The following is an 11861-nucleotide window of genomic DNA, read 5'->3' on the forward strand; positions in this document are numbered from 1 at the left end:
CTCATGTTTTGTCGCTTAATTTTAATGGCTTGCTGCGCATTAAACTTCTAGCTTCATTTATGTTTATGTGCGTATTTTTATTTGTGTAATTTACACGTCGAGTGCTGATCATAAATTGTGACTCGAACTGCGGGCCGAAAAGGTCACGTTGCCTCATTAAAGTCCCAACAACAGGAGGAACTCGAACAAGAGCAATCAGTGTAATAACAACAGCAATAAGAGTCACAAAGGGCGCACACAAAACACATGGCAGCAGGATAAAATGATTTACCTTAAAAATGACAGAATATAAAATGGCAATCATTTTCCAAGCAAGTCGTGTCGGAAGTATCTTAGTGTATAATATATAAGCGGAATACTTAGACAGCCCCCAAGTAACTTCCTGCTATATTTTTTTAGATTAACCTTTTTAAACAAAAATATTTGTGACGTCAAGATAAGGCTTTAAATACGTAATTTGTTTATAAATAAAAAAGATTATCATAGAAATTTCGAGCCAATTCATTAACGTCTTGGTCTGCGCGTGTTGATATGGTACTTAAACTAAATAGTTCATACGTATAAGATAACAAAAAAATTCATACTTTAAACACATTCAATGATTAATAGTAATAAACCAACAATAACGATTTCCAAAGAAATTCTAATTAAATCTAATCAAACTGTCATTAATATAAGCTATCAACATCATATCAGAGAAAGACCTCTAGCCATGGACAAGAAAGGTGGCCCAGTTAAGAAGTCAGTGTGAAATTAAACGCGGAAGAGGAACGACTTCTTAAAAATATTAATATAAAAATCGGAAAGAAAAATTTCTATGGAAGGTAAAGTGTGATTTTGGTTGAATAAGGTAGAAACTTGTTATTTTAAATAAGAAAAAGAAGAACGTAAAAATGTGAACCAAAAACAGCAAATTTAAAAGTTAAATACAATTTCTACAGGAGACTCAAATGAGAAATAGTCCATAACTTTAATTTAAAAATATCCACCATATTAAAACACATGAAAAATTGTTCTGCACTCTAGAGGTCAACGGTTTTTGATTACCTAATCTGAAACATTTTCAAACATTTCAATTATCGTATAACTATTTTTGAAAGAAAACTACTCAAGTGGTGCACTTAGTTCTTATCTTTGAAGTAATTATTTCTTTCAGCTCGAGTTTCCAACCTTTTGCCATGGTTTTTGGTGGCTGTAGCCATTTTTTGGAGCTGGCAACTAAATGTCTTGGCACTGCCGAAGGTCGAACCTCGCCATAAAACCTGTGACAATGAGCAGCGATATGAAAACCAGGTGATGTGCGAGGACAAGGATTTTGGGGCTTTGGTTCCTTATCCGGACAATTGTAGTCTGTTCCTGGTGTGCGATTGTCTCTATCCTACGGTCAAATTGTGTCCAGCCAATCTGTGGTGGGATAACCAGACTCAGCAATGCAATTTCCCACAAGCCGTGGAGTGTATTTACTATACGATTGAAACGCCTGAGCCCACGAGTGGAACTACACGAATAACCCAAGTGCCAACAACCAGCACTAAAAAGATAACCGAAGAAACTTCAACCACTCCCTCAAGTAATTATCCAACTACCGAATCAACAGGAGGAACAACCCCAAAAACAACTCAAGTGCCAACAACCAGTACTGAAAAGATAACCACAGAAAGTACTGCCAATACTGAAGAACCTTCGACCACTCCCTCAAGTAACTATCCAACTTCTAGTTGGGATCCACCGCCTGCACCACCTGGAATTCCAGACGACTACTGTCGTGAATACGAAGATGGATCGCTACATCATTATCCCTATAACTGCCAGGCCTACATTAACTGTACTCATGGCTGGCCCGTGCTGAATTATTGTATTGATGATAAGGTTTTCAATCAGTATCTGCTCATTTGCGATACCCCCGATCAAGCTGAGTGCGAGGAGTTGCCCCTACCCACAACCACCACCACCACCACCGAAATACCGCCCACTTCGACCACTGAGGAGGATGTGACATGCGGTGCAACGCCAGAGGGTATAGAGGAGGATTATTGTATGCCAAAAGCGAATGGTTTCTATGAGTATCCCTACAATTGCAGTGGCTACTTGGCCTGCAAAAATGGTTGCACAGACCTGGATTACTGCCAGCCAGATAAACTCTTTAATACATGGCTCCACATTTGCGATACGCCCGATTCCGTATGGTGTGATCCAATGCCGTTTCCTACAACACCAGGAACGACTGGAAAACCGACGACTCCTTCAATCACTACAACTGCCTCAACTGAAGGGTCTTCCACAACGGGAAGTTATACCAGTACCACAGAAGAGATCATAAGCACTACACCTGGCCTTCCCCCAGATGTTGATCCAAATGATTGTAAGGGCTTACCTGATGGCACAATTTTCGCCTACATTAGAAATTGCTCCGAGTATCTGATTTGTCAAAACAATCAAGTGGAAATGGGTCGTTGTCCTTCTCCATTGCTCTTCAATCCCGACTGGCTTGTATGCGACAACCCGGATGATGTTGTGTGCCTGGCAGATCGCACCACCACACCGATTCCCACCACCAAGCCGACCACAACCACTGAAGTAACCACTCCCACAACGACGACCACCACAGAAGCCACAACATTGGGACCTGATCAGCTTTGCCAAGGTCAAGAGTTGGGAGCTTCCTTTCCTTATACCGAAGATTGCAGCAAATATTATCTATGTTTGGGCAATGGAATATGGAGTCTGGCACCCTGTATATATTCCAGCTACTTCGATCCCAAGACAGGCGAGTGTGGACCTAATGTGTCACCCGATGCTTGCAAAGCCCCACAAGTTACCACCACCACAACGACTACAGAGGCAACCACAACTGAAAGGATAACCACCCCGAGACCTACAACCCAGGAAACTTCAACTACTGAAAAGCAAACCACAACTTCGGCTCCAACCACAGGAATTTGTGGGGGTCGAAATGAAAACGAGAATATTGCTTATCCCGAAAATTGCAACAAGTACATTGTTTGCGTTTCACCAATTCCAATAGCCTTCTTTTGTCCCGAGGATACATTCTTCAGTTCGAAATTACAGAAGTGCGTTGAAAGTTGGGAGGAGAGTGATTGTGAAGGAGATCAGAGCACTACTACTCCAGAGCCAGGCTATACACGACCACCTCCGGAACCCACTATGTGCACAAATAGCAGTCGACATACTTTCCCGTATCCGGAGAACTGTCAGTGGTTCATACGCTGTGTGGATGACTATATTTACATGATGGACGTCTGCAATTGTGGGGAGTACTACGATCCTATATCGGAAAAATGTGGGCCGGATGTTCCATCAGATGCATGCCGATGGGATTACACCTCAACGACTTCTACTACCAGTGAGCCGACCACGACCACTGCGGTTACGAGACCACCACCACAAAAAGGACCCTGTGATGATGCTGAAGACGGAGCCCTGGTCCCCTATCCCAACGACTGCTCAAAGTATATCAAGTGCGATAGACCTATTGCAGAGGCCTTCGAGTGCGAAGAAGGGGATGAGTTTAGTGTGGATTTAGAAAAGTGTGTGGATGCTTCCTTGGCAAACTGTTCGATTACAACTACTGCAAAGCCCTCGGCATCGACGACGACTCCATCTGAAGGGGATTCGTCATCAAGCACTACTGAACCAACAACGGAACCTTCTACTATATCAACAACTGAATCGTCTACAATATCTTCCACGGAATCGACCACTGAACTGTCTACAGAATCAACGACAGAATTATCCACTATATCTTCTACTGAGTCGACCACCGGAACAACTACTGAAGATCCTACGGAATCTACAAGAATATCAACCACCTCCGAGCCAGAATCTTCTTCAACGGTACCGGGGACAACTACAACACACTCGACTACAGCAAAGCCTTCACAGGGCATTTGTGAAGGCAAGACGGACGACTCTATGGTGCCCTACCCTAGAAACTGTAGCAAGTATATAATGTGCCAATATCCGATACCCGTTGGTTACGACTGTCCTGATGGTTTGGAATTCAGTCCAACGGAACTGACGTGCATGGATCCCGAGCTTGCCGGTTGTAGTCCCAAGCTAACATCTCCTGGATTGACAACTTTAGCCCCGACATCACCTTCGACAACGGAATCGACAACAATTACAACAACTCCACAGACAACTACCACAGAGTCAACAACCGTTACAACAACTCCTAAGACAACTACTACTCACGAAACTTCTACCACAGAATTCCCAACATCATCTTCTACAACGGAACCCACAACAGCCTCAACAACTCCAAGAACAACCACTACCACCGAATCTACAACTTACCCTTCCACAACGGAATCAACAACAGATTCAACAACTCCCATGCCAACTACCACTGAATCAACTACCGTTACAACAACACCTCAGACAACTTCTACAGAATCAACAACAGACTCAACAACTCCCATGCCAACTACCACGGAATCAACAACTCCGAAGACAACTACAACAGACTCAACAACAGTTTCAACAACGACAGAGTTAACAACAACAACTTTGGCGCCTCCTACAACTCTCGATCCGTACACCCCCAATATTTGTTGCGGCCAACCCCTGGGAACTCTGCTTGCCTATCCCAATGATTGCAGTCGTTATGTCGTATGTGATTATCCCATTCCATATGCGGTAGACTGCGAAGAGGGAACGGTATACGATGAGAAACTTCTTCGGTGCGCAGCTATGTCAAATGAGAGGTGCCTTCTAATGCAATTTTAAAAAATATATATTAAACAAAAATTAGACACAGCTATACTGAGCCTAGAAGCGCCTATTATTTCCATGTATAACATTTTGTGTCAATAAAAAAGAAAACATTAAGATTTTCGATTTCATTCCACCGCTCAAAATCAATTGTGTAAGTGCACAAATGCTCAATCATTGAGAATCGCTTAACATATTTATTTCATCCTTCTGTTCTACGGCTTCTTTAATGTCCCCTTTTAAGTGTTTAACACTTTAGACATATGCCTTGCTCCACTTCTGGTTTCAATTACATGCAAACCCTTTTCCGTAATTTGTCGCAACAAAACGAACGTAAAAGTGAAACCAGACCAGAAAAAAATAAGATAATTTGCCTCTTAACACAGTCAATTCCCCAGACAGGTAACAAGCCGATTGGAAATGTAGAACCTCCTGTCGAAAGGATTGCAAGCGAAGACCTTCAAGAGGACGCGGGCACAGGGTAGGATTTTTAGCAACAGGCTAAAAGCAATTTCCCCTTGACAATGCCACATCTAATATCTTTACTCGCTTACAAGTTTCAGCCATTTATCGTAGTTTGATACTGCCGCGCTTGCCCCAAAGCTCCGACCCTCGGAAGCTCGTCTAATCAGATTTGGGGTTGCCCACATAAAAACACAATTGCCAAGGAATTATCCTTGGAGTGTGAGGGGCAGGAAGGACGTATACGACTGGGGGGTAAATATATAACAAACACAGGGATAAGTTGTTCAGCTTTGTTGTTGTTGCTGTTGGAGAAATCGAACAAAAAGAAACGAAACCAACAACGAAACCAAGGCAAGTTATGTATGTGAGTAGCAATGACAGTAACGACACAAAATGAACACAATTCGAGCAAATTGTTTGGCAATAATGTTAACTTAATGCGTTCCATTTGTCGCACTTCAATCGATAGACACGCGCGAAGGCGCTCCTTCGAGTGATTTGTAACGCTTTGATAGCTCCCCAGGACGAACAAGGATTTGTGCTCGTGTCTTTAGGGATAATCATGGTGGTGCCCACAAAATTGAGCAACAAGTCACATGAAATTCATTTAATTGAAGATAAGACTCTGTCTCACAACCTTACAGACCGATTAAATGATTTTAAATGGGATTTTCGTATTAAATTCTCATAAATTAACTGTTGATTGGCTGGGTGGCAGCTAAAACTGAATTTCGATGCCAAGCCGGGTAATAAAAAAACAATTTCGCCTAGATTTGCCTAGCCAGAGCATAGTTGAGTCAGAGCCAAAGGGAAGCGCTGCCAAAAATGGTGTACCCAAAAAGTAAGACACTCTTTCTATTAGAAAATATATTTCCAATACAAAGAGTTTTAATTAAATACATAAAATAGTGTTTGCTGGTGAGATATTTAAATTTGTTAAATCAAGAAATTTTAAATTAGATTTTGCTTTAGATTTTTCCCAGCATGGCAAGTTGTTTTAGTCAAAACATTCCCTCTTAGCTGGGTAAAAAAAATTGGGCAAAGGCCAACATACCAGAAGCTCATAAATGTACCATTTATTAGATGTAAAGTCTGAGCCAAGAATGCCAAATTTTATAGTGAAAGTTTTGGGGCATAAACAACACTTAAAACTAATTACAGGTAGAATCCCACAATTAATTGCCAAACGAAGTCAACTTAATGAAGGGATAGAAGGAAAACTTCTACCCAATGCTCAACTTGCAACGATATCCTGACATAACTAACAATTATCAAAATCTCAAAGCATAGCAGTTGAAGGAGAGACAAATCGCAGCAAAAACATTTTCAAAGCACTCGACACATGTTGGTATATCAAATTGCCATTCCTGGAACTATGGCAATCCCTTTTTTCCCCCGCTTGCATTTTGGCATTGGGTTATAGTTTATGAAACTTTTCTGGCGCATATTAATGTGCGATTCCCGTCCATTTATGTAAAATGTATTTTATGTTTCCCGCGAGTATTCCACTCCATGTTGCATGCACAGCAGTTAGACAGACAGCAAAAGTTCTGGACTCCCTGTGTTGTTGTTTTGTTTAGGCCACATTAAATGCCATTTGGATATAGAGAAAATTTCATTCCGAAAATTGGTAACTTTGAATTATTTACATTCCGATAAAATTTCACAAAAAGCTTATGCAAAATAAATGGGTATGGAAAAACCGGAAAAGTGGTTTACTAGTATTTATGAAAACATAATCAAATGTTATGGCCAGTTTGGGGCAAACGCAACTAAACTCAACTGAACCGGACAGAGTTTTTTATTAAAGGCGGATGGGGGAAAATGCACTTAACTGGTAGCTTGGCTTACGGTTTTGAGTTCAGTGAACTGCAACCTCTGTTTGATTTTAATTTATGGTTTTATTATAATGATGAAACATTTTTTTTAGAAAATAGTTAAATTTACCAAAATTAATCGGATTCTTTATGTGTGTATAAGTTTAATTAGTTTATTTATTTCCCTTTTGAAAAATAATTAATCTGTTTCCATTAGCATACTGCAATCTAATAATTAACTTGTTCAATCTAAAAGCTATTCCATTTCCAAGTTCGAACGAATCTCCCATCATAAAATACTTGAGCAATTATTGGATAACTTGCTTTCCTCCTTCTTATAGCAAACACCCACGGCAATTCATCCACTTAAGATAAGCCTCAACCTTTTTCAAAAACCCACCCACCTTCGGTGAGATAACAGCATGTAAGCGTTGTCATAACACGATCCGGTCATATAAAAACAAAATTCGCACAAATTTAACGCCTTCGACGCAGACGTTTAGGTTTTTATGGATCAGGGGGCATGCCCCCTTGAAAGGCCCCCACCACCGCCCACACAGCATTCATATTCATAAAAGGCAGCGACTCATCATTATTTGTCAGGGAAGCATGTAAACAAGTCAACAAAAAAGGCAGAAGACAAAAATCATGAGTCAACCATAAAATTTTATGAACTGAAGGGATACAGTATGAGAAATGTGGGATGAAGAACAAAATTTAAGTCCCAGTCGGCATTGCGTACACGCAGCGTGTGGTGCAGGTTTGTGGCTCAATTAAAAACCAACATGCGGCTTAAATATACTTTTTACAATTTGTACAGTGCGCTTCATGGCAGCACGTATTGTATACTAAGAATGTTTAAAATGGGATGAAATTATTATTATTGTTTTATTATTATGACATCCTGCTAAATACATTTTGTTTAATGCATTACATTTTTAGGTTCTTAAAACCAAAATCTAAAACTTATCTTAGTATGGGAAGCTTTCATGACTTCCAATTCTTACACTGAAATTTTTGGTTATTTTTACTTACAATTATCCAACGCTATGTTCTGTGGCAGGAATAACTTTTTTAAGTATCGGAAAAAACAAAATGCAAATGAAAAGCAGGTATTTTCTGTTGGCTTAAGCAATCTCTGAACAGTTTGCATTTCTTTATATTTCTTTCTCCTTTGCGTACCGTACATTTCTTTATCTATGATTCGCTTTTGAAGCCGAGACCAAAATTAGTCACTGAAGAAAGTGCATGGAGAAAGCGAGAGTGAGTGCAAATTTAATTAAATTGATTTTCGCCGCTCTCCGTGGTGCGATTTTAATTAAACTCTTTTTCGATAGATTGCCAGAGGAGGAAACGATTAAGCATACTACAACAGAGAACAGCTATTTGATTTGAGGTTCTTACACACACTCCTATATATTGTTTTGCTTTAAGAATTTTCATTGCTCAAAGTTGGCGAATTGTATATTTTGTTATTACAAGCCAGGCGGCCAACCTCTCCACAATTGGCTTTCTTTCTGGCATCCCAACGAAGTTCAGCTACAAGTCAAAGTTTTCCCCCTTCATGTGTACTCAAACTCTGTTAGGAGTCGTGTGTTTATTTAATATCTATAAAATAAATTAAACATTCATATTCCGTTTATTTACTTAGGCAAATTGAGTTTTCGCAGTTGACATGCTGAACACGCTAAAAAAACGACAAGAAAATTCAGTAGAAAGCCGGAGCAAAACGCGAGTCATGTAGGCGGGAGGAAAACCGAGCAGGTTGGGCCAAAAAAAGCAGTCAAAAGCTGGTTGTGTCATCCACATCGGTCTGTAAACAGGAAACGAGTGTCTGTCGCATGCAGGGAGTGACAAATGTCATGAAATATTCAAATTGGCAAAAGTGTTGCCGTCGCTGTCGAAGTCACTTTGGCCCTAACACATTTTAGGCAAAAGTTTGGCACAACTTTAAACGGCACCAGAAAAAATTTACATTCCTCCCACACATTTATCATAGCTCTGGAACCTTAACAGCTCATAATTGGCAATTGAGTACAATATAGAATATCATAAATACACAAAGCTCAACCATTTTGGGGGGTCAGGCAGGGGCAGAAGGCAAACGTAGATAAATCACAAGTCTCTAAGCCATGGAAAAAACATTTGTAAGCTGAGCAAGAACCGCAAACACTCCTCCCCCAAAGTGTACACACATGGAAAACGCTTCGTTTTCATTGTGTAAACATTCAAGCAAACAATAAAATTCGAAACAGGAGCAGGCCAAAAGGGCGGGCAGTGTAGCAGGTGTCAAATGTTGCGGCCAACAGAAAAAGCAAAGTCAGTTTCACCCAGGTCCTCCTATGCCTGTCCCTCCTTCCTTTTCGAAAATTTATGACAAACTGTGGCAGACACACACAAACGTTTGAAATCGCCCATATGTTTAGAATAAAAAATAAATAAGGCAGGTTAAGCTTGAAGCGCCGCATTGCAGATTCCTCTTAAAATTATTCTCTCTATAAAAGGAAAACATTTTAAAAATCTGTTAATACCTACATTTAAAAAAATAAATTAACTATTCGTATCATTAAATATATTGCAAAATTAAATTTTACTCAATAAAATTAACAATCTGATTCATAGGTAATAGTTTTTAAAATGTAAATATAACAAGGGTTTTTATAATGAAATTATAATAAATATTTTAAATATCTTTGCCTAATAACAGTTTTAATGTTTTACAAAAAAACTCCTTATAATAAACCAACAAAAGCTAAAGGTATTCAAAATATATTATAACAATAATCAGATAGATCCACTTTTAGAAATTCTGTTTTCCTGAAACGGAATTAATTTCTTCCACATTCGTATTTTTAATTCATAAAACCAGCATACCCACACATTATCCTCAAAAAAAAAGGAAGTCAAAAAAATTACTTTGCGGAACTTTTTGGTACGTGCCACTTTGGGTAGGCACGAAGCTGTTGCAGCTGCTTTGGACCGCCAGTGTTCAATGTGTTTTGTGCCTCACTTTGATTTTTTTTTTGGTGCATGACATTAGTTGTGAGCACATAAAAAATAAATAAATTTTACACACGTCATTGGTTTTTATTACTGCAGCAATGGGAAAAGGCAGAAAAATGATTTAGATCGGCTAAGCATTGTTGAGAATTGAACGAGAGAAATGCTGAATACCCGTGCCATTCAATCAAGTTGAGGGAATCGCAGGATTTTAATTAGAGTCACGAGCATCTTGGGCGAAAAAGTTTGAAAGTTTGGCTCAACTGTCGGTAATCGCATTGCACACACACAGCTAGGCCGAATCAGTTCTTCTATCTCGGTATATAGTTGCATTCAATAGCAGCGTATATACATTTTTGGCAACGAATTATTGACAATTGCAATTCAATTTCACACACAATTTGGCCAAAAAATGTCGTTACGCCGGAAATGGCGTAAAAACTTTTCTCGAAGCTTTGGAACTGAAGCTGCAGTTGAAAAGTTTTTGGTATGTGCCATCTGAAAAGCCCGTGCCGCCCCATGGAAATGTAATTCAATGCGACACCCGAAAAAGGAGTAAATAAATTTCAGTAAATATTTGTGCGTTTGTTTGGCCGTGTTAGTGGATGTCTGCGTGTGATTGAATGTGCTCCTGATTGAGATTCGAATGGAATAGCACTGTCGTGCTCGAATTCACAGCAAGATTCTGTTTTTGGCTTGTCAATTTGAAAGAATGAGTGACACATTTTGTCAGTTACTGATAAATACGTAATTTGGATTCTTGGCTAATGGAAGAAGACACAATGAGAAGGAAAATCAAATCATTTCTTGGATAACTTAGGATAATGAAGTATCTATACATTAAATATTAAACACTACAAATAAGGTTAAAGGGGATATCTGATAATAACATTAAACTTTTTTCAAAAATCATTATACTAGCCTTATCTACCCAGTTATCTGTCCCTAAAAGCTATGTCGTTTATCAGACATTTCCCCTTGTATCGAAGGATTCTACAGATGCAATAAATCAATCCGTTTCCCCATTTAACATTCAAACAGCAAGCTCTTTTCTGATACGGAAATACCGAAAATACTTTCATTCCATATGCAAAACATTTCTCCCCATTCCCGAAAAGTTCTTACTTCACACCTTAGTGGGAATGCAGGTGGTGCTTCCTCAATCCCCTGTACTTTTCGAAGCCCTCATTTCCAGACTTTTTTTGGGCGTAACAATTTCTGTTGAACATGCATAGGAAAAGTCAAATATGAAAACTGTCAGAATCGCTGAGAATTTATGACTCTGTTAATACAAAACTCCCCATATACTCTGAAAACATCAAAAGTATGCTACAAATTTCAAATTAATATGCAGCAAGGAAATACGGGACACCTAAAGAAAAAACCAAAAAACTTCACCTATGAGAACGAGAACATTTCACTCACAACGAATTATCAAAAGCGGCTCAGGTTTAGGGAAAGAAAATTTACTACGTGATTTTAATGGCACCGAGCAACTTTTGCTTGCGGTGTATGCGCGAGGAGAGTCCACATATATCATTTTTAAAATTACATTTTTATTGTCAAGCTCTGCTGAATTCTAGGAATTTGTATTTCGAACTCACGCTTTTAAATTCGGCAGCTTAAAAAGAATTTTGGATCTGTTTTAGGAATTATTTTGAAAATGAGACTTAAGAATTTTTATTAAGAGCAGACTTTGGTATTTTAAACTTTCGTCTTTTATAATTTTTTATTGTACAATTTTAATTATTTATTATACAATTTGAGTATAGTCTTTAAAATAATACATATTTTATTTTGTTCCCTTTAAAATGTCTTGAAAGTCATTTAAATGAAATAATCAAA

At 38.9% G+C, this 11861-nt stretch overlaps 1 protein-coding gene across 1 annotated transcript; it reads left to right on the forward strand.

The window, feature by feature from the left end:
- The first annotated feature begins 760 nt into the window (after positions 1–760).
- LOC108147553 (mucin-5AC) lies at positions 761–4860 on the forward strand. Its single transcript, XM_017274139.1, has 2 exons — positions 761–824; positions 1157–4860. The coding sequence occupies exons 1-2, from the start codon at positions 818–820 to the stop codon at positions 4747–4749; spliced, it is 3600 nt and encodes a 1199-aa protein (XP_017129628.1). The 5' UTR covers positions 761–817; the 3' UTR covers positions 4750–4860.
- Positions 4861–11861: the final 7001 nt, after the last annotated feature.

Source organism: Drosophila elegans, unplaced genomic scaffold (genome assembly GCF_018152505.1).
Source record: "Drosophila elegans isolate 14027-0461.03 unplaced genomic scaffold, ASM1815250v1 contig_208, whole genome shotgun sequence".
Classification (NCBI taxonomy): Eukaryota; Metazoa; Arthropoda; class Insecta; order Diptera; family Drosophilidae; genus Drosophila; species Drosophila elegans.